Source organism: Bacillus rossius, chromosome 1 (assembly GCF_032445375.1).
Source record: "Bacillus rossius redtenbacheri isolate Brsri chromosome 1, Brsri_v3, whole genome shotgun sequence".
Taxonomy (NCBI): Eukaryota; Metazoa; Arthropoda; class Insecta; order Phasmatodea; family Bacillidae; genus Bacillus; species Bacillus rossius.
Window position 1 is genome coordinate 151,930,806 of NC_086330.1, and position 26,493 is coordinate 151,957,298.

The 26,493-nt window shown below is 37.7% G+C and overlaps 1 protein-coding gene across 1 annotated transcript; it reads left to right on the plus strand.

Annotated features, from left to right (window-relative positions):
- The first annotated feature begins 1,235 nt into the window (after positions 1-1,235).
- On the plus strand, positions 1,236-25,774 carry LOC134546292 (protein prenyltransferase alpha subunit repeat-containing protein 1). Its single transcript, XM_063389011.1, has 5 exons — positions 1,236-1,406; positions 9,206-9,366; positions 16,176-16,385; positions 19,362-19,507; positions 22,340-25,774. The coding sequence occupies exons 1-5, from the start codon at positions 1,330-1,332 to the stop codon at positions 22,859-22,861; spliced, it is 1,116 nt and encodes a 371-aa protein (XP_063245081.1). The 5' UTR covers positions 1,236-1,329; the 3' UTR covers positions 22,862-25,774.
- Positions 25,775-26,493: the final 719 nt, after the last annotated feature.

Here is a 26,493-nt window from a genome sequence, read left to right on the forward strand (position 1 = left end):
TGTCTGAGGAAAGCGTGTGCACCAAACATGCTCGTGCGCGCACCAGGGTGTAAGAAGTGCAACGGGGCGAATGCCATGAAATTAGTGCCACGTCGGCGGAGGAGACCGGCCGGGTATGGCATATCCCTCCGCCGAACTACAAGGGTGTTTATGTATTTTTTCCACAGGAACGTATTAGACTTTATTTTCATTGTTTAACACTTTATTTCTTCCAAAATTATGTTTCACCGTGCGCCTTGTCCCAAATCTGGCCAGTTGAGTTTCCCGCGAAAATCACGCGTTTTCCGGGGGAGGGCATGCGGGGAGGGTGGTCACGGGGGGTGAAGGCGGCAGTATCCTTCCGGAGCTCATAGAGGCCGGCAACCTCCGCGCATCACGGGACCAGCATTATCTTTATTTTCACTGACAATTCTTAAACCTTTTCCTTCAGTCCCGTGGTCGGTCTCGATTTACAGCGTGGTATGTAACTTAATTAATTAGTGCTCCAAGACGAGCGTGCTACGTCATACGTAAGTACTGTGAGAGGACTGCGAGATCATCCGTCGGCACCTCACACAATATCTTAGCCAGTCGGCTACTTAGTTTTAGCCTGCACGAGGCAGCCAGTAGGCACCACGTAACCAACTTTCTAATGCATCAGTATCTGGGACAGTTCCAGGACTCATGTAGCATCACCGGAGTAGCGGGCCTACACGATCCTAACCTAGTGTAATACGTAATGTTATTGTGAAGTGTGATCTTGCTTATGGTTCCAGTTGTGTTTTGTTTAGCGTGCGCATATGTAATCATCGTGTCGTGTCAGAACTGAATGACCTTACCAGGTATTAAATTAACGAGCCTCCACTGAGGGAGTGGCAGCGCGTGTGACGATTCGTTTCGGGACAACCGTTACGGCCAGGAGGGGTAACACCTTGTAAAGGGCTGTGCCGGATTAAATGAATAAGTTTTAACACGGTGTTTTCTTGGACTTATCAGGCGTCCCGAGTGGCCTAAACAGCTCGGGGGCCCTGCTGCGGCGAACCTCTGCCTTCCGCCACAAGGCCGAACCTACCCTGAGATTCCGGACAGAACATAATACTACTAAATTTACACGGAGGTAGCTGGGTCGTGTCAAGTTGTTTTCGTTAAAAAATGATTTTTAAATTTTATAAATGAGCTTCTTGTGTTTACACTCTACTAAAATATTTTCTCAAAATGGTTGTATTTTGCGACTTCTGAATTCTATAATGTTCTATGACATTGTGCACAATGTTTTGATATTTGTAAATTGGACATGTGTAGTGATGGGGATATTTAATAATTTTTCTCGCCTTTGATATTTCGAATACAATGCAAGACGAACATTTTCCAGCTGCAGAAAGGATTTTGTCAGAAATCGAAAATGTTTTCAGAAAGGATCCGGAATTGTTAGTTTGTATAATGTTAAGGCTTTGGTAGTATGTTGTTTAGTATCTTTAAGTTCATATTATATATTGTTTTAGTTGTTATCAACCTTCTCATCAATATTAAGAACTAGTTAAATTTATTTCATTTGTAAAGGAATTGTATTTTTGATGTCTTTTTTTTTTTTTATTCTTGCTGTGATTTTTGAAAGATCCTTGGAGGGAAAAAGTGCTGAAGGAAAGTCGAATAGGACTTAGACCGCTTGAAAGGATACTGAAGGGAAGTGTCGAGAGGATGAAAGATATAGTATTTGTACAATACAGCGACTGCAAATTTTTTTTGTAAGCTCTGTACATCATAATGCAAATCATTCATTGTGAAACATGCTTAAACACCTATCACATTGGTTTGGCAGATGCTGGAATACATGTTTGCAGTATGAGACCTGTACTGTGTGACAAAAGTGAGTGGAGAAGTGGTAATGGAGGGCAGCAAGATGGTTGAGCGGTTAGGGGTGATGTAGGGAAAGATGCATGATTGTGATGGTCGGAAACTCTGCATGGTAAGAGGTAGATGGAAAAGCTGGTGAGGCTTATTGGTGGGGAAGGATGGGGCAAGCTGAGGAACAAGCTGTTGTGGGAGAGGGGTGGAGGAAAGAGCATGGGTGGGAGCTCAAAAGGGTTTGGGGAATTTTTTATTTATTTTTATTTATTTTATTTCCAAAATTCGTTCAACAGATTCTTAAAAGAATATAGAACATGTCAATAAAGTCAACAAAAAATGAACAATACAAACAATCAAATTAATTAAATCATAATATCACATCAAATTAGTACTAATTAAAACAAATATAAATACATCAATATACAAACAAATCATCATAAGTTATTCTAAACATTATTATAATATTCATTTAATGTATAAAATGAATTTTCTAATAAATAGTTTTTGAGTAGTACTTTAAATAGTCTTGGGTTGCAATGGGAGATTGCTTTTAGTTTATGAGGGAGTGCATTGAAAAGTTTTATGCCAGAGTACAGTGCACCTTTTTGATACCTTGATGTATTATTACTTGGCACATGCAAGTCGGATTTATTTCTGGTGTCATAAGTGTGTATTGCACTGTTATTATCAAAACTATCATTATTTTTAACTACAAAATTAATTAATGAGTATATATACTGACACATCATAGTAAGTATCCTTAGATTCTTAAACAATGGTCTACAAGAATCATAGTGATTAACATTAGACATTATTCTAATAATTTTTTTTGTAGTAAAAAAACATCATTAGCATAGGGTGATGATGCCCAAAAAATGAGGGAAAGAGGTTAGACACACTTTTGTAATGATGTCATTGTTTGTTTGGTTTCTTAAAATAAAGTAGAAACAATCTGAATCAGACAATATATTACATCACAGTCATTGAACACATATTTCATACAAAGCTTTTCACAAGATGGTTGCTATTTTATTTACGTAGTTTGGCTTATTGTCTATGGAGATTACATATCATAGAAAATTAAACATGACATGTTTCACTGACAATTTTTGTGTTACTAATATTAATTTTCATACAACAGCCAGGATATGAGTACACCAAGCTTCAGGGGGTGCTGTTAGAGGTGTAAGAGGATGCATGAGTTTATGAAGATATTTTAGTTTAGTTTAAATTTAATTTATTGCATCCATTATGTAGATCTTTTTGTGGAAACATGTTTGCATTAAGATATTAGATAGTCATGTTTTACAATCCTACAAAGATGATAAATTAAACAGTACTTATCATTAGTGAGTGTAGCTGGTTCCTGAATCAGTTGTAAAAAAAAAAGGAAAATTAAATTGCACTGAACAATAAATTTTATATATATATAGACACACATATACACATATACGCATATACGCACACACATACACACATATAATATAGAATGTTGGTATGTACGACGTCGATAAACTCAGACACAGTTTGACCGGATTCCTATGAAAGTTGGCACATCAAAGTATTTTTTCATGGAGAAGGTTGTTACCTTATCCATATTTTTGTAACTGACCACTAGATGGTGCTGCAGTGCATCAACTTCTGAACCGTTCAACCGATCTCCATGGGTAAACAGAAAATCATGGACATACAAACAGTAATTGTGTGCCATTTCTCTATGTCCACCACACTGTCATTAAGTGCTATCACCCTGTGTTCAGCCCGGGCAATGCAGTGTATTGCAGCTATGAATAACTACTATTCTTTTATTTGTAATCAAATTACATTTATATCAAATGCAACTAAACTATCTTTGGAGGTTTTGTATGTCAATTAGTTCTGTATGTATAGAATGTTAAGAATACTTTCACACTATCCATTTTGCTATTTTATTGATTGATTGATTACTACACTTGCGATTGGGCTTTCGCCTGGTGGCAAGTAGTCCCCCTTATACTCGCTCAAATTCTGAAGCCTCTTCCTCAAGTCCTTTCCTCTTTTCCCATCCATTATCTTTCCCTCAACTTCTATTCTGTTCAACCGATCACCATAAAAATTGGTATATACCTAGTGATTTTTATTATCCTTGATCCTCAATTACGGCAGGATCAGGCCACAGTATTTTATTGTCACGGAAGGACGGCATGATAACAATTCAGTCTAATAATTTCCTGAGTATTATAAATATTAGTTAGGAAAATGTTTGGCAAAACAATTTCAGTTGATAGGAATGTTTTGACATCAGGTTTGCTTTTTTAATTATTTAGAATTAATTTATAAAAATTATAATATGTAACGTCACGGAAGGTCAGGAAAAAGACACACTGTTCTTTCTCTGTTCACTGTGAGGTTACATTTTTTGCCTCTGAATAGAACACTAATTTAACAAGGTTCTGTATGCTTAATGTTCCAGGTATGTACATAATTTTACATACAACAACATATTTGTATAGTTTTGTTTACTTGCATATTTCAGTTATGAAAACACTTCAAGTACAATCACAGAAGGAAATTTTGTGCCATTATTGTATAAAAATCTAAGGGCTTTTATAGTTAATATTACATAGTAAAATGAACAAACACATATTAGAAGCAAATTAAGCTTCATTTATATCAGTAGGAGAGTTAAACTTGTAAATAACATTATCACTATCAATTTGACATTCCATTAATGAATCAGGGAGTAAAAACAACACATTACTTCTTGAAACTGTAAATATATCACTTTCCTCATATTCCTTTGTTGTCTATTGCCTTAAACCCCTTTACTCGAAAATCATTTGGAGACAATTATTCTTTAATTGTTCACTAGTAACAAAAAATGGAGTTCCTTTCAGAAATTACTTGGCATAGCACAATTTTTCCTTGACTTAGTTAAGAGCTTTCAACTTCCAAACTAATACTTTCTTGTGACAGTGTCTGTGGAGAGTTTTCAATGTTTCCTGGTAGTATAGTGTTAAAATTCTTAATAATTTCACAACATACACCATTACTCTCCTGTACAGAAAACACTGAATTTATTAAAAGCAAAGTACTGTTGCCGTTTTCATCTGGCACCACATAGTGATACTTACAAAGTCCGAGCACTTGGAGACAAGGTTCCCAACGATACTGTAGCTTCCATGCAAAATCTGGTATTTTAGTTTCAGGAACATACTAAATAATAATATATTTTTCTCTTTGGCAGCATAATTTTTAAAATCTTGAGCTCCATTTACTACAATTTTTTTTGAAGCTTAGATCTTAGTATCTCTCTCTTTACTTCTCCGCCACACCATCATGGGGCCCTTTTCCTTGGGACGTTTCAACATAACTGGTCAGCTGGAAAACCAGAGTATTCTTCATGGAAAAGAAGATCACATACTTTATATCTGCTTTTGAATTTGCTTGTTGCACCGTCAGAAAAATAGTTAAAAAAAATCAAATAAACAGGAGCCTTGTCTTCAAATCATTGAAATTGGTTTCATTGAATTCATGCACACTGTATTTATTATGGTTCAATGAATCTGATACTATTGCATAGCAATAACTGCAGTGAAAATTGTAACACTGGGTGAATTACATTTAGCCTGCATGTACGAGTGGTTTGCACGCTTTTGCCTGCAGCGAGTCGCCCGGAGCGAGTTGGGGGCGACGCGACTATTAGACCTGGCGCCAGCGAGTGGGAACTCGGCTCAGCACAGCAGAAACTAACCACATTTAACAAATTTTGTTTATTAAAGGTATCTTCTGAGACTTGGTATTCAACCTCCAGGTTTCAGTAGGTAATGAAAACAGAAGGAAAATATCATGTGATAAAAAATTTGGAGGGAACAGGAAACAGTTTTTTCTCTTGTATACTCAAAGTAACATAAGCCTACGATGAAATATTTGACGATAAGGAAATGGGAATTTTAAAATTATAAAAAACTGTTGTCCTTCCGTGACCAAAAATTTTATAATTTTTAAGTTTGAACATGTTTATTAAACCAACGGTTTTGCTAAGCCCTCAGTACAATTTGGCTGCAATAATTTTAAAGCCTGATATACCAATTTTTAATATTTTTCCTGATCTAATATTAAATATTAAAATATGCAACTATGTCCCACTTTATTATGGCCTGACCCAACAAAATTTTTCCAAATTTTTCTAAAATGCTTAATATATTCTAGATTACATACAAACATACAAACCATCCATTTTATATATATAGAGGTAAATAAATAAATGTTGGCAGACAAACGTATGCCGGGTTCTGTTAGTGTTTGTGCGTATGTGTGTTTAGGTGTTTATGAGGGTTTATGTGTGTGTGTGTTTATGTGTTTTGGTGGGTGCGCACATGCAGGTTGAACGCATGGGTGCTTGCGTGCGCCTGCCTTTATTGGTGTAGTTTCACAATAATTCATGTACAAAATAGATTGGCTAATAGGGAAGATAGGAAAAGAAGTTTATCGAAGGTAGAGTGACTTTGCCACAGGTTGGATGCCTACCTGCAAGCTCAAGTCCTAGTAGCATGGCTGCATTATTTTGGGAAAAAGTCCTGTAAAGGAATATCAGGAGCTTTAAATGATCCTCTCAGCGGTAATTGTTCTTTATTGTGTATCCAGTTTCCGTGAAAGCTTTGTAATGCATATCTTCAAAATAAAATAAAAATTTGTCATTGTACAGGTTTGCATCACAATCACATTGCTTACTTTATATTAATTTTTTAGATTAAAATAGAATTGGATATGTTAACAGAATAATTGCTCCTGGGCACAATGTCCCTTAAAATCTTGTACATATTTTCAAAATCAAATATATTTTTGTAATTACACAGCTTTTCATCACAAACACATCAAATTCCTTTCTTAATTTTCACGTTTTATGTTAAAATACAACTGGATATACAGTAAGGAACAATTACTTTTTATTCTTTTTTCTTTTAACTAAAATGTTGTAGCCTAATGGAGAAAATTTGCATTTGGATTTCATTGGGCCGGATGCTACGCTTAACTTGCGGTGATAAGTGATATTGTGTATTAGGATAGTTATAGGTTTTTGGAAACAAATAGTAGTTCTTTGCAGTCACTTCATTAAGAAAAACTAGCCATATCCATGTAAGTGTACAGTTCTAAGTAGCACCTTGTTATACAGGATCAGTCTTTTAAAAGAGGCCCAATTTAACCTGGAAAGGTGGAAAGGGGAAGGGGACAAAACTCTCTGGAGCCCCGGGGACCCTGGCTGAGTTTTAAGATTTTTTAAAATTCTTTGCGAGAAAATTACAACGTAGTTAATATTATTCATAGGAAGCCTTACAAGTGATTTTTTTTTTTTAACTTTGGGTTTTGAAAAGTGGTGTATTAATTAATGGGAATTGGGTCCAGACCAAATTATTTGCCCCCAGTCCCTTGGTTTCTCTCTACAGCCCTGAGAATGAGTTATTGAGTAAATACAATGCAGTTGACAAGAACTTACCCAGAGGAGATGACCTCTTCTGGGTAAGTTCTTGTCATCCTATGTATTCACTCAGTCACATTGTCGCGGGGGGGGGGGGGGGTCGATCGTTCGGCTTTAAGGTGGATTGTTAGTGGGCGCCACCACGTGGTACAGCACGTGGACCCGGTGAGACTCCTAACTCAGGGCGTGACGTCGCCCATGTGAGACGTGATATTCCCCCTTGAAAACATCTAGCACTAATTCCTGCCCGCTCTCAGCGTCGGGCACGCTTTTACCTACGCAGTGGGCTCTCAGGCGTCCCACACGCCGTCACACCCCAAGTGGTCACACAGATAGAAAATAAAAGAATAATACGTTAAATTCACACACCTGATTTATTCCGCTAATTCCGCCCACACATGTACACGGTTGAAACTGTACAAAACGCCCGCGGCACGAATCGGTTTAGGGGTAATGAGCCAACACGTGGTCACATATTAAATTACGTAGTACGAGGAAACAGACCGAGACTGGTCGTAAACTAATTAATGAAACAGTCCCCCGACCGAGAGTAGCTCCGAGGACTAAAAGAAAGTGATTGAGACGAAATTAAAGTTAACAGAATTACTTGGCAGAGAAAACAAGCGATGAGGTCCCCGGAGTGCTGATGCGTCTGCTCTCGGTCGTTGATGGCGGAAGACTGGGGCAGAGATCATGGCTCGCTCGACTAACATGGCGTCCTCCCGCCGAAACAATTGCCGTTAAAAGATATCTGCGTATTCGTGCCACGGGAAACTAAATTAACATGACAAGAATGCATTGAAAATTATGTGACAATTTATGAATAAAGAGAAAAGGTTGTACAAGTTATAATTATTTAGGTTTAAATTTAATTATTGTCTGGCTTCGGGTTTCCTCGGGAATGTCTGGAAACGCTATGATATTTTAATACATTAGTTAAAAATAAAAGTACATAAAACCCTCCCGGCCGATCTGCCGTCACGTTGCACTTAGGGAATATAAAAACAAACAACACAATTATATATACTTGTATTTTTTGGGATGCGGCGCACTGGCTCGACAGCGCCCTCTTGCCGGGCGAACACACACGCACACGTACGCACGGGTCGGCGGGAGGTTTGAATGGAGGGTGGATGGTGTTTGGGCGGTGGCATATCGGACTTGAAAGGGGTCGCAGGCCCGGACGATGTCAACATGTTCCACGGAGCCTCTTTCAAAAGAGGCTGCTGTTGCCATGGCGTGAGGTACTGGCCCGTGTACCAGGGAACCAGGGTTCAAATCCTAATCTGGCCATCTGGATTTTGATCTATCATTTTTTCAAAATCACTCGAGGCAAACCGAAATAATACCACAAAACAAATCAATACAACCCATAACATCAAAATACAAGCTTTGAAATGTAACAAAAAACATAAAATCAATCAGCAATTTGACATAACGTAACTCAACCCACAAAAATGTTATCTCTTATTATCGTAAATTCATTTAATGTAATTATTTAGCATGACTTTTGTACCAAAATGGCAACTAAATGGATTGGAAAAAAATTTATATCATGTTGCTTGATCTTTAATTTCTTTAGTTACATATTTTAACTTAATCACATTGGCACATTTTTCAAGTACTCAAAAATATGCAGATTTATTTTAATTTTTCTGATCAGTTTTTTTTCAATGCATGGTTATTACAAATAATTTAATTATATAATTGCTTTATGTGTCAATTAAAATGAGACTATTTTGACAAAACAAGTGCTAAGAATTATTGTAGTTTCATATTTGTTAATAATTGCATTATAGTTATGAATAAACACAATGTATAAAAACAAAAAGATAATTGCAGAAATCTCCTGTTTTAAAAAGGAAATTGACCTAAAAATAAACCCATAAAATCTAGTCCCTAGTTATGTGTTGTTGGCAGGAAGGAGTTTGACATTGTGCCAGTGGAAGAGAGCACCAACAAGTCGCCGGTTCTGCATGCAGAGCACTGCCTCGGGCTGGAGTCATGGTGCGTGAGGCATGTGTACTGCCACGCGTACCACCGCCTCATGGACATTCGCCAGCAGCGCATCAGAAGAGAAGGTTTGTTGTTTGCATGAAACATTACTGTGACTTATTGCCAAAATACATTTAAATAATCAGCTGCAGCTAATATCTCAGCTGTCTGCTGTGGAAATTTAGTCCGTCTCACACTTAGTTTGCAGTACAGAGTAAATGGCACCTACTGTTGCCAGATTGATACTATCCGGCTTGTTGTAATTAAATTTTTTTGCATATATTGATAATAATAAGTTTTAATATTTTTCAATTATACTTTTTTTTTCTCAGATTCTAAACACCAATTATTTTTTCTCTGGAGAAACTATTTGTAGCAATTGTTTAATGATTGTAACAAGACATTTAGTTAATTATTTAATATGGTCAAACGGATCCAAAATATTTTATATTAAATTATATAAAAACATGTTAATGAGAATAACTAGTTATAACCAAGATGGCATATTTCTGTTATTTTTTTAAAATTAAAGTAAGAATTAAATTTCTATCAAATGATGCTATGGATGAAATACAACAAAAAAATGTATATTCAAAATCTTTATTCCAAATTTTCTTTTAAAAAATTTTTTTTTGAACATTTAAAAATTTTTCTATTAGATTATAAAGCTGTCTGAAACTTTTGTGCTCTTTGGGTGTATCTGGCAACAGAGCACACCGAAACAAGGACAGCGCTAGTTGCAGGTATGATACTTTGGAAAAAGAGAGTGAATGCCCATTTAAATGCACTCTGCAATCAAAGATGAGAGGTGCTACAGGAAGAAACTATATGTTTCCTGTTGAATTTTAATTTTCACACTTGTTCTGTATTCATGATGCAGCTCCTTAATCTGACACAGTGACTACTGCCGTGCTAGACTAGTGATTTTGCAGGATTATCGAACTTCACTGTTGTGTTAGAAGGGCAAACTAAGGAAAAATTACTATACAATTCACTGATATTTAAAAAAAACTTGTACCAAGCTGCTCTGTTGTAGGAAACAATACACAGTCACTCTGGGAACTGGGAACGTGGCCAGCACAGTAGTGGTACCTGGCAATCGAGGTTGAAAAATGCCCGAAATGATCAGAATGTGAGCGGCCTGTCGATGCCGGATCACTGAATATGCCGAACAAAAGAATGCCAGGTTAAAGAAGCTCTGATTGTAGTATGTTATAAACATAGACAAGATTTTAGGGTGTTATTTGCAGTCTTATTTCGTTTTTAAAACACAGAGGATTTTTGTGTTATTATTTTTAATTTTATAAAAGCATTTGTTTAAATACTTACTCCACCAAAATAGTGGTAAAATTTATATGCTGCATTTTTATGATGAAATAATTTGTAATAAATTGGTCTAAAACAATCACATTCAGAACAATAAAAATAAATTAGCACACATTTGTGGTTTAAAAGTTATTCAATAAGAATGCACAATAAAATAAATTAATTTTTCGTATCCACGCACTATAGTACAATTTTTTTCGGTGTTATGCTATGTTTTGACATGCTTTTCGGTGTTATTTTGGTTTTATCGCAATTCACTGTATAATCTTGTCCATAGTTATAAAACCAGATGCATTTGGGAGTAGTTTTTTTCAACTTCCTCTTTCTTTGTCTGCAACTAAGACGATCATCGTAAATGCAGTTCGCTTCAAGAGCGACTGGTTTTGATACCATTCCTGGTTTAATGCTGCGCTTGCTACATATTCACAATCGCTCAGTCATTTTGTAACTGGTGACTTAAAGGAGTAGTACACCATGTTTAGTTTGTATCTCCATACTCCTACAAAAATATTAAATTTTCTGTATGTAATAGTCTACAATATTGAATACATTTTGAAAAATAACTACCTTAATCATAAATAGTTTGATTACAGCTGAAATTAAGTTTTAAAATCACATTGTTTGGTGTTCTACAGAAAAAGTAAGAATAACTGTGCAATGAAAGAAAATGGGCAGTGAGTTCAGGGATATAATGTAGTTTTAAAGATCAAGCTGATTTAGAAATTGACCTAACTGTTAAAAAAACACCTAAGTAAACCATAAAATTAATTTTAATGGTTGCAGTTCTTAAGTTACAAGTCAACTGACATTACAGGTAAAGGATCTTTTTTTTGTTGAAAATATGCACAATGCAGACCTGCCAACCCTCCCGCTTTAGGCGGGAGACTCCCGATTTTGTACCCTTTCTCCCGCCCTCCCGATTTGTCATTCAAATCTCCCGTTTTTTGGTTCTGTTTCTCTTGAAGTTTTTAATGCAATACATTTATAGAATTAATATGTTTGTACCATTATTCCGTACAATCGTATAGTAACTACGGTTTGTACCATGACGTGTAGTTATTTTAATAACCTAAATGCCCACAATTGTCGGCTAAAACGCTTGGTTAAGCGTACTTTTAAGAAAGAAACGTAGTTATTTACGATAATTATGGGAGCTGTTTTGGTACACGTTCGTCATTGGTGTTTATTAGCCAACCAGAAAAAGGTTTCATTTGTTTTCCAAGATGGCGTGTTTTGTCAACATTGTAAACTGTGTTTTCGGTGGTGTTGGTTTGAAATTAAGACGGAGTGGATTAATAATGAGTTTATGATACCACTGTTTACATTCGTGCCCAAATTCGCTTCGGTTTGTCAGCCGGCTATGTGTGAATTGTTTGTTCGTCCCCGAACAAATTCGCCTATGATTAGGATTAGGATTAGGACTGTCAATGGAGGGGGCGGAAAGAGTAGTGGGAAGGAGGTGGAGTGGAGGGATCAGGAGAGAGGAAGTGAATGAAGGAAGAAAGCGGGTGAGAGTGGCAGTGATAAACTGTAGGAGTGTCTATAGAAAGTTGGATGAGTTTTGGAGTGTCGTGGAAGCATATGGGGTGGACATTGCCATAGCAGTAGAGACGTGGCTGGACAAGGAAATAGGGGATGGGGAACTGCAGGGGGCAAACTATGAAATATTTAGAAGAGACAGGAACAGGACAGGAGGAGGGATTATGGTATGTGTGCATGAGGGACTAGTAGGATAGATTGAATGGGTAGGGGAAAGTGTGGAAATAATGGAATTGAAATTAAAAGGGAAAGGGAAAGACTTCATGCTGCTGGCAGTGTACAGACCCCCAGGGCAAGGGGAGGCGGTTATACAAGGGGTAAAGGACAGGCTGTCACTGTTGAGGGAAGATAGGTGGGTGATAGTGGCGGGGAACCTAAACATGCCAGGGGTGGTGTGGGAGCAAGGACTGGAGGAAATGGGGGTGAGGGAGCAAAGATGGGCAACCCAGTTGGTAAATAGTGGACTGGAGCAGGTGGTAGGGGAGAACACCAGGATGAGGAATGGTGAAGGACAGGGGGAATCTGGGAACCTACTAGATGTGGTGCTGGTGAGGCCTGTGGAGGTAGTAGTAGGCACTACGGTGATGGAGGGCATCAGTGACCACAAAATCCCGGTGGTGGAGATAGATATGGGATGGAGGGAGGTGAAGGAAAGTAGGAAGGAAGTGTTAAGACAGTGGAGCAGGGCGGATAGAGCAGGGGCGGAGGCATTTCTTGAATTGGAGTTCTGTAGGTGGGAAGGGATTGCAGAACTAGAAGGGAAGTGGGAGGTTTTGAGGGGCATATTGGAGCAAATGGTGGAGTGCTTCGTACCCCAAAGGAGGGTAGGGAAGTGTGGCGACCCGCCCTACTATGGACGGGAGGTAAAGGTATTAAAGCGAAAGTGCAGGAGGCTCCACGCAAGAGCCAAGAAGCGTGGAGGGGAGGGGCTAAACGCAGAAATGAAGGATCTGGCGAAGGAACTGGGAAAGAAAACTAGGGAAGCACGGGATGCGTACATGGAAAGGATGATGGAGAAAGGGGGGCGGGGAAACTGGGCGGATCTGTACCGATATGTTAGGAGAGTAAAGGGGGAGAAGGGACTGCCAGTATTAAAGGGGAGAGAAGAGCAAGAGTGTGTGAGTGACCTGGAAAAGGCTCGTTTACTGCAGGAACAATACTTATCGGTTTTTGTAAACGGGGGAGTATGGTGCGGAGCACAAGAGGAGAAGTCAGGGGGAGAGAGAGGGTTGAAAATACGGAGGGATGATGTATTAAGGGAGTTGAGGAGACTGAATGTGAGGAAGGCGGTTGGGCCAGATGGGATAGGGAACAGGCACCTCAAGCTGGGAGGGAAGGTGATCGGCAAGTACCTGCAAGTACTGTATGCGCAGTCACTGAAGGAGGGACAGCTGCCGAGGCAGTGGAAAGAGGCTGTGGTGGTGCCCATCTATAAAGGGAGTGGGAATAAGGCACACCCGGCGAACTATAGGCCGGTCAGCTTGACGTCAAACGTAGGCAAGGTGATGGAGAGGCTGGTAGTGAGTTATATAGTAGAAAGGGTGGAGGAAAGGGACTGGATGGATGAGAGGCAGCACGGCTTCCGGAGGGGTTACTCCTGTGAAACGCAGATGGCGGGGCTGCTGGAGGACTTGGTGGAGGCAGTGGATGAGGGAAAGCAGGTAGACGCTATTTTTATAGACTTTGAGAAAGCGTTTGACAGGGTGCCGCACAGGAGGGTGATGGAAAAGGTGGAGGGGTTGATAGAGGACAGGAGGGTGGTAAATTGGACAGGGGACTTCTTGAGGGACAGGATCCAGCGAGTGAGAGTGGGTAAGGAATGGTCAGAAGAGGGAAATGTGATGTCAGGGGTACCACAAGGCAGTGTCATGGGACCCCTGCTCTTCCTGATCATGATGAATGATGTAGGGGAGGGGTTGAAAAGTAGGCTGCGGTTGTTTGCGGACGATTGTGTGCTCTATGAAACTGTGGGGGAAGGGGCGCACCTGGCAGAGGATTTGCAGAAACTGGAGTGCTGGTCGAGGGAAAACGAAATGGGTATAAATGTAGGGAAAACAAAGGTGGTGAGGTTCACGAGGAAGAGAAGGGTGGAGGGAAAAGTGTACTGCTGGAAGGGACAGGTGATCCAGGAAGCTGAGGAGTATAAATACCTGGAAGTGATCCTGCAGAACGACTTGGGGTGCGGAAAGCAGGTCAAGAAGGTGGTGACGAAGGGCAGAATGGGGTTAGGGCTGCTTAGCAGGACACTGAAAGGGACAGGTAGGAATGTAAAGGAAAAGGCGTACGTGACATTGGTATGGCCAGTGTTGGAGTATGCCGCGGCGGTGTGGGACCCCTATGTGGAGAAGGAAATTGAGGAGTTGGAGAGGGTGCAGCGCAAGGCAGCGAGATGGGTAACGAATATGTGGAGGAGAAGGGAAGGCGAAGGCAGGATGGGGGAAACTCATAGACCATCAGTGATGATGAAGGAGCTGGGGTGGGACACACTGCAAGAAAGGAGGAAGGTGGAAAGGCTGGTGAGAATGAATAAGGTAATTCGTGGGGGGGAGGGGGGCTGGGGAAAGCTGGGAGCTAGGTTGCACAGAGGGCTGTATCGAGGAAGGAGGGATCATGAGTGGAAGATTCAGAGAGAATGGAGACGGACAGAGAGAGGAAGACAGGTATTCCTTGTGAGGACGGGGCGAGAGTGGAACGAACTTGAGGGGAGGACACTGGATCTGGGAGGAGGGAAGGACTTACGAAGGAGGCTCCAGAGGGGGGAGGAGTGAGGGTAGTTGGGGGTGGGAACTCCTTGCCACCGGGCGGAAGCCCAATTGCAGGTGTAAATTATTATTATTATTATGTTCGCGTCTGTGCTCACAGACAAAGTGTAGTGGTAGCATTATAGTAGTCTTAGAATTTATTCAACGGTGTATTCATAAAAATATTATTTTGTGGAAGCAGTTGCGTGATGAGTATTTTGTATGCGTTGTTTAGTTGTAGGTCTACTCCGCAATAGGGATTTAATAGAAATGGCGGTAAGTAAGCCTACAGTGAAGTATCTTGCTGTGTACCAGAAGACATTTAGTGACGAATTTCCGTGTATTTTGCAATCGAGGAAAGGTAAACATGCTGCATTTTGTTCTTTGTGTCGTTGTGATTTTTCCGTTTCGCATGCCGGAAAGGGCGACATTGTGAAGCATATAAATACGAAGAAACATGCCGTCAATGCTATGGCATCAAATCAGAAATTAGACGTTTTTCGTGACAAGTCGGAAAGAAGATAGTGTGACAAAAGCAGAGTGTTTGTTAATGTATTTTATTTTAGAAAACAATTTGCCCATTGCTTGTGCTAATCATGCTGGTTTACTCTTAAAAACTATTTTCAAAATTTACAAAATAAACAAAATTCCCCCCCCCCCCCCCCCCCTTTTCACTAAAAAACCTCCCGCTTTTTGACTGGCCAAAGTTGGCAGGTATGACAATGTTTGTAGTTTCTTCCAATAAAGTGAAACTTTGTCATAATTAAAAAATATTGTAAACTAAAGTCTCTTTAAGGATTGAAATGATTTGATTGATCAATTGATCGATCGATAGATTGATCATGATAGTGCAGTTGGGCACAAGCTCTGTGGAAAGCAGACCTCCCTACTTTTCTCTGTAACTCGCCTCATAAAGTACGTCACATTCCTTACCAATACAAACTCCTCATCCAAGATATTCCATTCCTCGATCGTTCTCTTAACCAGTGACTTTTTCTCCCTCTCTTTTCTCTTTCTCTTTCTAAATAGTTAAATACTACCTTCCTGGAGTTCTCCCTCCTGCTTCTAGATTTCCTTCTCTTTATCCTAATCCTCAGCTTTCCCCACCCTCACACCCCATTAACTTCTGGTACTTCCTCACCAACCTCTCTGCCCACCTTCTATCTTTTAAACTCTTCCACCCCGTTTCCCACATTATTCCGAATGGACTTACTACTTGCACCCCCTTTTATTTTATCATGTGTAGTGTATGGAGCTGTAGATAAGGCTACAGTTCCTGTTTGTTGCAGACACGCCGTCTATGTTGCGGCTTCTCGGCGGGGCGCTGCTCCTGAACCCAGACGTGTCGACGTTCTGGAGCATGCGGCGGGAGATAATCCGGGCGGACGTGCAGCTGGCGCACGCCGAGCTACACTTCACAGCCGTGCTGCTGTCGCGCAAGCCAAAGTGCTCGGAAGTGTTCGCTCACCGCCGCTGGTTGCTCGGCAGATTACTGCAAGGTATCTTTCATCACCTCAATCACCCATTACAGTGAATGGTTTTTAATCTAGTATTCCATGGTTTGGTGCAGTCTGTTATCCGGCGCCAATCAAACCGCTCGAGTTGTGGTGGATTCTGGCTGTTGACCTTGGCTGTCAGGTGGCACGATAGCGCTGCTGGCCTTTTTTAAATTGCATTTCAGTACAGTGTTTCGTGTTTTCTGGTGAGTTACATTGATGGATGAACTTCAGTGATCAGGCCCAGTCGTTTACGGTCCCGAAAGTGCCACATTAAAGAATAACAAATACATTTAAGGTTTGTTAAGGCAGAATTGTAGTAAGGTTACGTAGTGGTTAGACACTGAACTCACAATACAGAGAATTGGCATTCAAATCCCGGTCTGGCCAAAATACTTCAGTTTTCTGTGGTTTCTTGAAATTATGTAGGGAAATTGGTTCTTTGTGTGTTTGTATACCTCCTTAATATCCTTAACAAGTCCTTAATTTGTCTTTAATTGAATAAGGGCCCTTAAAAATCCTTGAATTTCACTAATAATTCTTAAATACTCCTTAATAAAGGCTAATAGTGTGCAAATAATAATTAAATGTAGGTATTTTAATGTTTCCTACTGGGTAGCAAACACATGCACATTCAAATTTGCGATATTTTGAGCCCGATAATTAGATTTAATATGTATAAAAAGTTTTGAATTGTTGTTTCATTATTAGCATATCACATTTCAAGTAAAAAGGTCTTACTTTAAACTTATAAATTTTAAAGTAATTATTGATCAAATTAAATGTTAGGGTTATATTTCAGATAGACACTATGTTTGGGCTAGATATGTGTTCTAGAGATAATACTGTACAATATGGGCTTATCTGTAAGAATTCAACCAACCAACCAACAAAATTACTTTTTGTCCATTAATTATCCATGTAACATTATTTTCTTGGGGTATTTAGTGATATCGCAAATGGTTTTTTACCTTTTAATAGGGTTAAAGTGGTTCTTAAAAACACCTTAATTTTTAATTTCACAAGAGGGTACGAACCGTGTCCATGGGACATAATTGATTCCTCTTCAGCAGCCCTTATTTTAGTGGTAGTACCGCCTCTAATGAGCTTGCTGTCGACCATACCAGAGCTCCTGCAGACAGGGAAAATTCAAGGAATTGTAAAATTGTCTTGAAAATCTGGAAAACACAGGGAAATTGATGATGTTTGAACACAAATCAGTAGGCTAGCTGTAATTTTTAACGCAATATAAAATCTTGATGTCTAAACCGAAATTAAATCATAAATTTATGTTACATTTTAATAATTGGTAATTTAATTTTTTGCTAACATTAATTAGATGTAAGGTATACTGATAAGTAGTAATTTGAAACACAGTCAAATAACTAGTGTAGTCTTTGGCATGATAACAATCAATACTGTATGTTTAAAGTTAGATCAAAAAAATTTACTAGGCTGTTAGTATTAATTATTTAAGTAGTGTTGAGGCACAAACTGTACATTGTGCAGAAAAATATTATTTTATGTTAAAGTTATCATTCAATACATATGTTTTGAAATGTTTGATAGTAATTTTTATTGAAGTACGTCTATTTTTCTGTCAGATAAACTGATGAGTCAGGGGAAATTATTAGCTAGGACAGGGAATGTAAGGAAAACACAAGGATATTGGCTGATGTGTGGGAAGACTGGATACGTTCTGTCAAAATAATAACAATAATAATAATAACAATAATAAAATTGTGTGTGTGTGGTCTTATGTACAGGTTTTAGAAGTTATACTCGGCGTAATAAAAAACTATATTTAATTTTGCATGCAAATAATTAATAGGAATAAAATAATAGGACTGGAGTGATGATATAAATATAGTTGGTAAAGTATAAATTCAATCATTTAAAAATTTTAATAAATACTCAGTATTAAAATAAATACATGTATAAAATTAATTACTAAATTTAATAGAATACTTGAAATAAATTTAAATTATTTATGAAATAATAATAATGTAATATATTGCAAACAAATTTTAGATACGGAAACATAACCTCACAAACACTCCCATGAAAACAACCAGCAGACTACTAAACCTTCACAGGCACTCCCTGCCAGTGACACCGGAAGCTTATAAGCAGGGGCGCAACAACAGGGGGGGGGGGGGGGGGCAAGGGTATTTTGTCCCCTCACTGAAACCTTGAAGTGGGGGCAAACGGGGGCAAAGAAAGTGCTGTGTAATCAATTTTTAGATAATAAAACTGCTTAAATAGTACCATTTTCCATCTTCAAATTCAAATTTTCCCGGGGGAGGACCCCCGGACCCCCCGCTTCAATTGGGGGGATCGATGATTCTTTATAAAAAGGTTTATTGCCCCCCCCTTTCGAAATTTAGTTGTTGCGCCCCTGCTTATAAGGAACCTGACGTTGTTATACATACGGGAACATAACCTCATTTGTATAAAAACATTTGAAAAAATTTTTAAGCACAATTTCTATCACTAATATTTGCAATAAATAAATATTTTTAATGATGTGATGGACCAGTATTCAATATCAATCACTACAGTGTAAGATTTAAAAGCCTATATTTAATTTTTATTTGTATGTAGCTTTTATTTGTAAGTAGCCCTTTTTCATACTGTGAAAATTTTGTTGTATGTTGCGTGCACATTGCAATAATTCACTCACATCATTTTTTCATAACGTGTCTTAAGAAGTATGCTTAAAAATTTTGATGGGAAAAAACTGATTGAATTTTGCGAGAACAATTGTATCTATAAAGATCACAAATTTTTTTAAGAGTCCATCCTATAGTTCAATTAAAATAATTATTTATACATATGTATTTGTAGTGTTTTACATTTCTAAACAGGGGTTGAGGAATCTGAAGTTTTCAAAAGTGTGCAGAAGTATGCAAATGTAAATTTCAATTTTGCAAGTTGACTGGTTAGGGCAGTTACTACAAGGTGTATTGTGTCCGACAGTTGGCACTGCTGCGGGTGACGTGCTGGGCGAAGAACTGCGTGTGTCTCAGTACGCGGCAGACCGCTACCCCAACAACTACTACGCTTGGAGCCACCGCATGTGGTGTATCAACCAGCTGGCGCCATCCACCGCAGAACCTCTTAAGGTATGTCTGCAGCTTTTATTCAACACTTTCGTGGGGGAGGATATAATAAGTTTATATCGTAGAACCCTGGGCAGGAGGGGTGGTTATGAGCGGAAACTTTATTTTCATGTCCTCCTTTGTTTTTGAAAAACAATTATTTATTTGGTTTGTGAACAAGTCATTCAGAAATTAAAAAATCATGTATTATTCAGGATGTCCATATTCTGGAAAATCAGGGGAAATCAGAGAAAAGTCAGGGAAGCTGGAATTGGTCAGGGAAAGTCATGGAATTCAGTGGAAATCATGGAAATATCCCAGTGGTAATAATTTGAGGGGAAAATGCCACAAGCCAGTCTGTATTCACCAAACTGTGAACGCAATTATTTTTTATCAAGTTGATGTGTTAGTGCATGGTCATATACACTCTAAAATGGTGTGTATAAACTGGTTCTTATAGAACTAGTCCAGCTATGGGTATGATGGAGACTAGGTTTTCTTTATTCACACAGTCAAAGTAGCGTTCATAAATCCTACCGTAAATGTTGACTATGCACTTATTTTGATGACAATCAGGTTGCATATGTTAGGCCCTACCAAAAATTTTTTAGCTCTTGCAGGTAGAAAGACTGCTTTTATTTTCTTTACTTTGAAAAAACCGTACATAGAAACTAAATAAATTTTTTTACTTAGTACATACAAATAATATGGTTGCTGTCGCAAAGGGGGTTCAGATTTTTGTATACGTATATGTACTTGGCTTTATATCTAAGGTGCCACCACATGTGTTACGGGCATGTGGATCTGGCGACTCTATTCTCAGGGCCGTGATGTCGCCCGTGTGCAGCGAGGCCTGTTTCCCCCAGCATAAATAAAAACACGTAACTACATCCCCTCTCAGCGGGGGACACGCTATTTATTAAAACACACAATAAGGTAGGCTCTCGAAGGCGGCCCACACGCCTCAGTCTTCTCCCCACGTGGCCACGCGCACAATTAGACACTGATATGTTAATTAAATAAAACTTAAAAATAAAACAGTCTACTGCTCGAGGTAATACCTGAAGTTAAAGAAAATGATTTATATAAATTAAATAGCCAGATGGACGCGGATCAATAATCGTGGAGAGTTGCAGACGACGGGTGTGTGTGGCAACTTCCCTCAGACAGCGACGGGGAACGACTACCTTCCGGCGCGTCCACCACTCACACTCGGCCAACGGTTGTTAACATTATTTAAATAAAGCGTGCCACCGGAAAAGGAATGAACATACATAAACCCTTAATTAAATTAGCCTACTGGCTGAAAACAATAAAATTACATAACTAATTTAATATTAAAATAAAGTCTGCCTCGGGAATGTCCATCCTCGCTCGGCATCATTCGGGAGCGAAGCACTGACGTCACACCGGTGGGCGCGGGCCGACACACGTACACTACGTCGGGTGGTTTGAAACACCAGGGTCATAGAGGGTGGTGTTGGGAGGAGGGGGCCTGCAAGGGCGAGACGTAAGGCACATTACATTGGGCTTAGGGAGAGCGTAGCCCCGGTCGACGTTAGGTTGTAGATAAAAGCCTAAATTAAAGATTTAGGAAATGTATTCTCTATTTTAATTGACAAAATGAGGTAATTTAGGTGAATTTGATGCATTTTGGTGTTATGCGTAGAGTCCCGATTATATGGTGAATCGCGATAAAACGAAATAACATCGAAAAACACATTAACGTGCGACAAAACACCGAAAAACATGTCAACACACGACAAAACACGAAAATAGGCAACATTCAGTAGCTGTTATTATTTATTTAACATAAACTTCTGGTTTCCGTAGCATCATTATGGCTGGAATCAACTCTGCATGTTTTGAATTCCATTCTAGACCACTAGAAATGAAATACAGGTTATATGTACAATGTCCGTGCTTTGTTTTGATTCTTCACTTCATAGAGTCCATAGATACATACAATGCAAAGACGTGAAACCTAGATTAGGCGGACAAAATCTCGGAGCATGTTCCAATAAGGATGGTATACTAGTACTTTGCGACACTGAAACAGTACTCTAGCGTCTAGCCATAGAGTTTTCACACATTTTAAAATACATCTTTTTGAGTTGCTGTTTTTGTATTGAGTATTGTTGTATATTGCTGTTTCTTGTAAGTTATAAAATGCTGGTTTTATTTAGTTTTGTTAATAAATGATGGTTTTTAACTTTTACTAAAAATAAAACCGATAACACCGAAATCTCATATTTTTAAAACGAAATTGATCAAAAAATAACACCATAAAATCGGGACTCTAGTTATGCGGTATAATAATTTCCATTTTACTGCTTGGCATATATTGACTTCAGTTTCACTGTTATTTTTGGTATTATTGCTATTCACTATATAATCTGGCCTCTAGCAATAAGCATGGCTTGTATGTGTGATGTGTCTTTATCGTTCAATTTAATTCACAATAAATTGTTGCCTGTAAAGAAAATTATTATTTCCATTAAATTCTTTATGAAAAATTGAATTATTTATGTTTAAAATCTTTTTTGGAGTGAATATTTACCTTCAATTTTTTTAGTGTATCTATTATTACTGTATTATTTCACACTATAAATTGATATTGTGTCCTAAACTAAAAATTGACTGGGGAAGAAACAAAATATTTTTTTAATACAGTCTAATTCAACAAAACTGATTTTGAAGACTAATTTTAAAAATTTTTTTGGTTAAAAATAAATTAAAGGAAAATTTGCTATAAAAAAAAAGAGCCACACAATGTTTATATTACTTAGGTAAGTAGGTACACTAGTAACGTTGTGGAATAAGCCAACATGACAGGAAATTGTGCGGTTCATACAGGTTCTGTGGGAGGAGTGGGCTGCTTCGAAGCACTGGGTATTGCGCCACGTGTCGGACCATTCAGGCCTGCAGTACCGCCAGTTCCTGCTGAAGAAGTTGTCCGCGTACCTGGCCGGCACCGAGAGCTCTGCGGCGCCGGGGTTCCTCCGCCTGCCGTCCCACGGCCTGGAGCGGAGCGACGAGTGTTGGGGCAGCTTCCCCGACCTCCTGGCGTCCGAGGTCGAGTGGAACACGGAGCTCATCCTCAGGTTCAGCGGCCACGAGGCCCTGTGGTGCCACCGCAGGTTCCTCCTGGCCTTGCTGTGCTCGCACGGCGGCCGCACGGCGCCGCCCGACTGCCACGTGGGCAGCGACGGCACGCCCTTGGAGAAGGATCTCAAGCTGGGGGAGCCACTGGCGGCCTGCGAACAAGCTCTCGTCAGCAAGTGTCTGCCAGCAGACGTGAACCAGTATCGTTTGTCGGGCCAGCACTGCAAGTGGCTGGCCAGGATTTTATACCTGAATGTTCATCAGTGTGACTAGCTATATGAGCAAGGCTGTGATTTGTATTGTTAAACTGAGAGATTTAGAAGCCAGACAACCATCAATCAAGATCTATTATGCAGGCTGGTGCCTATTTTCATTGAAGAAATTTTAAAACTATTTGTAACCGTTTATGATCTTGAACACAAGCAAACATATTGAATTTTTTTTTATCGTAGCTACCTTCAGTTGTATGCACTAAAGAAATGCAAGAAATAAAGATATAAACACTAGTATACTGAAAATTAAACAAGCCGTATTTTCAAAATATTGCACTAAATGTAAAAATTCCTAAATGATCAAAGATTTTCTAACAGATAGCTTAATAAATAACAATAATAATGATTTGATAGCTTAATTTCAAATGTAGTTTTGTGTATTGAATAGATGTAAAAAACCATTTACTTAAGCTAATAAAATAGTTTTAGCCTTTAATCACTATTAAAAGATCAGTAAACTCTATGTTGGTTATATGTACATGTGAAAAATTTATTTTTCCAAACTTTTCTTGGATTGAAGCTGAATGCCGTATTTACCCGAAAGTAAATGTGACTACATGTAATGCAAACCAAAACTTTTTGATTATAAGTTTTTTAAAAAAGACTTACGAATTGGAAATCTATATGTAAGTACATAGCACTTAAAAATTATTAAATTATTAGATATTCCGTAGATACTAGATCCTTTCTGGTGCCGCTTTCATCTGTAGCGTGATTTACATGGTCTCTTTAGAAACACCAAACCGCAGTTAGAAAAAAAATTGTATTTTTATGACTAGTTCAAAAAGGAAAGAATGTAGTGGGAGGGTTAAAGAGAGGGAGGGGGTGCCTTCCCCAGCAGCCACAGTGGAGAACCCAGTGATAAACTCCTTATCCTACACCTCTCATCTGTCATGCCTGGGCAGGTTCAGGAGGCAGAAATTAACAGTGAACACATTTACACGGATGTATTTGCAAGGAATTTTTGAAATAAAATGAAAAACATGTAGATTAATTAAAATAATATAATTACAATTTATGATATACAATTCATGCAAAAGTTTTGAAAAACTTATCTACAACTGTTTTAGACAAACTTTAATTCTAAAAAAATGGAAAACAGGGGTCAAAGAGGTAATACGTAACTAGTGAATAAATAGAAAGTCTTACTTTGGAAGCTTCAGAAGTGTGTAGTTTTTTTTTTGTTTTTTTTGTTTTTTTTTATTTACCCCAAGTAATTTCCTCTCCCCTTCCCATAATTTTTTGTAGAGGACCATTTAGATTATACTATTATAGTATCTTTGCTTCCAGTAAAAAACGTCAAGATTGTATGGACAATATCGTAAAAATAACACCCTCACACAGAAAGCGTGATAATTTACATAACCTGTGAGTGCCATTTAACAATAATTAGAACGTATATAAAATCGAATGTGTTGGTTATTATTCTGGTTAGAAGCTGAACATCATATATATATTTTATTTTTTTCATTTTTTCTAAAGTTTTGGAGCCATCCGTCTTCAACCTATCGCGGGGTATCAATGCCATTATGGGGTGAAACTTTCCTACCTTTTCCAGGTACAATTTTCATACTAATGTTGTGGATTCAAGGCCACTTGGTATCAACATGAGGCTTATAATTAAGTCAAAAACTTTCTTTTCCTAATCATACTTCTTGTTTGCCCTTTTCTTTATTATGTATTAATTTTGTACAACCACTACACACAATTATATCTAGAGTATTCAAAGATTCAAGTATTCAAACACATCTACTAGTTTTTGTGGTAACACCACTTGATAGTATTTGGCAAATATTGGCTGCCATCACGACTTAAGAAAGAAGTACAAAGTTTAACGTAATATTGCCTTTTGTTCACTTACCTGTCTGCTTACATGATTTTTGATTGTCTGGCTTTTGAGTGAAGTGTAGGAACTTCACACTTGCACAGAATAATTCAGTCTGCCATGCAAAGATTTTTACCTATAGTAATATTTAAGAATAATTCAGTCTGCCAAGCAAAGATTTTTATCTATAGTAATATATAACATGTACAGTATTGATAAATTATTTAAAGGCTAAATGCAGCTTATTTTTTAATGATTTCATTTTGAAATCCAACAGTATTAATAGCTAATAAAGTTTAATACTAAAGATATATTTTGTATTTTAGTCCAAAGATATAGTGTGGTTGCTGACACTAGTCAAGTAGGTACTGTAGTGATACCAAGGCCATTGGCTAGTGATAATTTAAATGTAATATAATTTTAATAAAAGTTTCTTCAATGTTAAACAAACTTCCATTTTAAGTTTGTGTGTTATGTGTTATTTGATACAAAGAATTGAGTGTTTTTGCATGGTTTTGCTGGCAAACCATAGCAATATGATGATAACGTAGATTCAGTTTTAGTTCGTAATTTGTGTTTATAATTATGCTTGAAAAAAAAATTATGTGTTAGAATTGGTTGCTGGTTGCTAAGAATATTCCACACAGTATACCATGTAATGATGTGCTGTGATTTTTTTTTATAAATGCTACATGTATTTACAGTATATAATATTGCAAATGATTAGTCAATGTCTCACAAATTATTATGATTAAAGGGACTTTATTAAATAAAATTTTAGGTTTTTCAATCTTATGTCAATATACATATGTATTTATTACTCTTAACATTTTGCTTTTAGCTTAATGTAAAATCATGTATGATTCTTAGCAATATAAACCTTATGTATAGTTCTTAGCAAAGTATTGAGGCCCACCAAGAATGCACATTATATGTCTATATACCTGACATTTACTCAGCAATGGTACTCTCTCATGTTTAGTGAGCATCGTGAGTTCTTGTTATATTATTTTGATATAATGAATAATTCTCAGTAGAGGGCTTTAAAATTGTTTATATTTACTATTCAATAAATATTTAATTAGTGACTGGTGTTTTTATTTCTCCTGACTACAAGGATTTCCTTACATTGAGCGGTTGTTTTTTTTTTTTTTAATTCAAGTTTATCATAACTGTTGGGCAAACCTTCATTCAATTCAGAGCATCTTCTCATGTTTCACTTCTGGTAAATGGTAATCACTAACAAACAGTGATGTATACGTACCAAATGGTACTTGTAAATGTGTATCAGAGTCCTTTTTATTTCATTAGTACAGACAATATTTTATGGTTTTATTTTTAGACAGAAATAATTTAAAACAAGATATTTGTGTTGTTGCTTTTATTTTTTTTATTAACTCTGTTTATTCATATATAGCACAATTTAAACAAATAAGACACATACTTGTTCAGTGATATTAACTTTATCAAAACACTGTGATTTTATTGATACTTCATGCAATTTTATTATATAATAATTTGTAATAAGCATGTCAATTTACTGGGAACAATACAAATAAATCAGCACATATGTGTGTATTTGAAAAAATGAACCAATGTCAGTATGTAACAATTAGTTACTAATAAAAGTTGCATAATAAAAAAAAAAAGGAAAATTTTTTCTAATCTTTTCAGTACATACATTTGGAACATACATTTTGGTACTAACTCCATGCTGAATAATTTAAATTCATTGAATTTAATATATTAAAAGATTACATTTTTTTTGTAATCTGATTTGAGGTTTGATTAGATATGCTAATCATTTA

Excerpts from the sequence above, each read along its gene's own strand:
- LOC134546292 (XM_063389011.1), top strand. The coding sequence starts at position 1,330 with ATGCAAGACGAACATTTTCCAGCTGCAGAAAGGATTTTGTCAGAAATC. Across the intron at positions 9,367-16,175 it reads GCAGCGCATCAGAAGAGAAG|ACACGCCGTCTATGTTGCGG; the intron begins GTTTGTTGTTTG and ends TGTTTGTTGCAG. Across the intron at positions 16,386-19,361 it reads GCTCGGCAGATTACTGCAAG|TTGGCACTGCTGCGGGTGAC; the intron begins GTATCTTTCATC and ends TGTGTCCGACAG.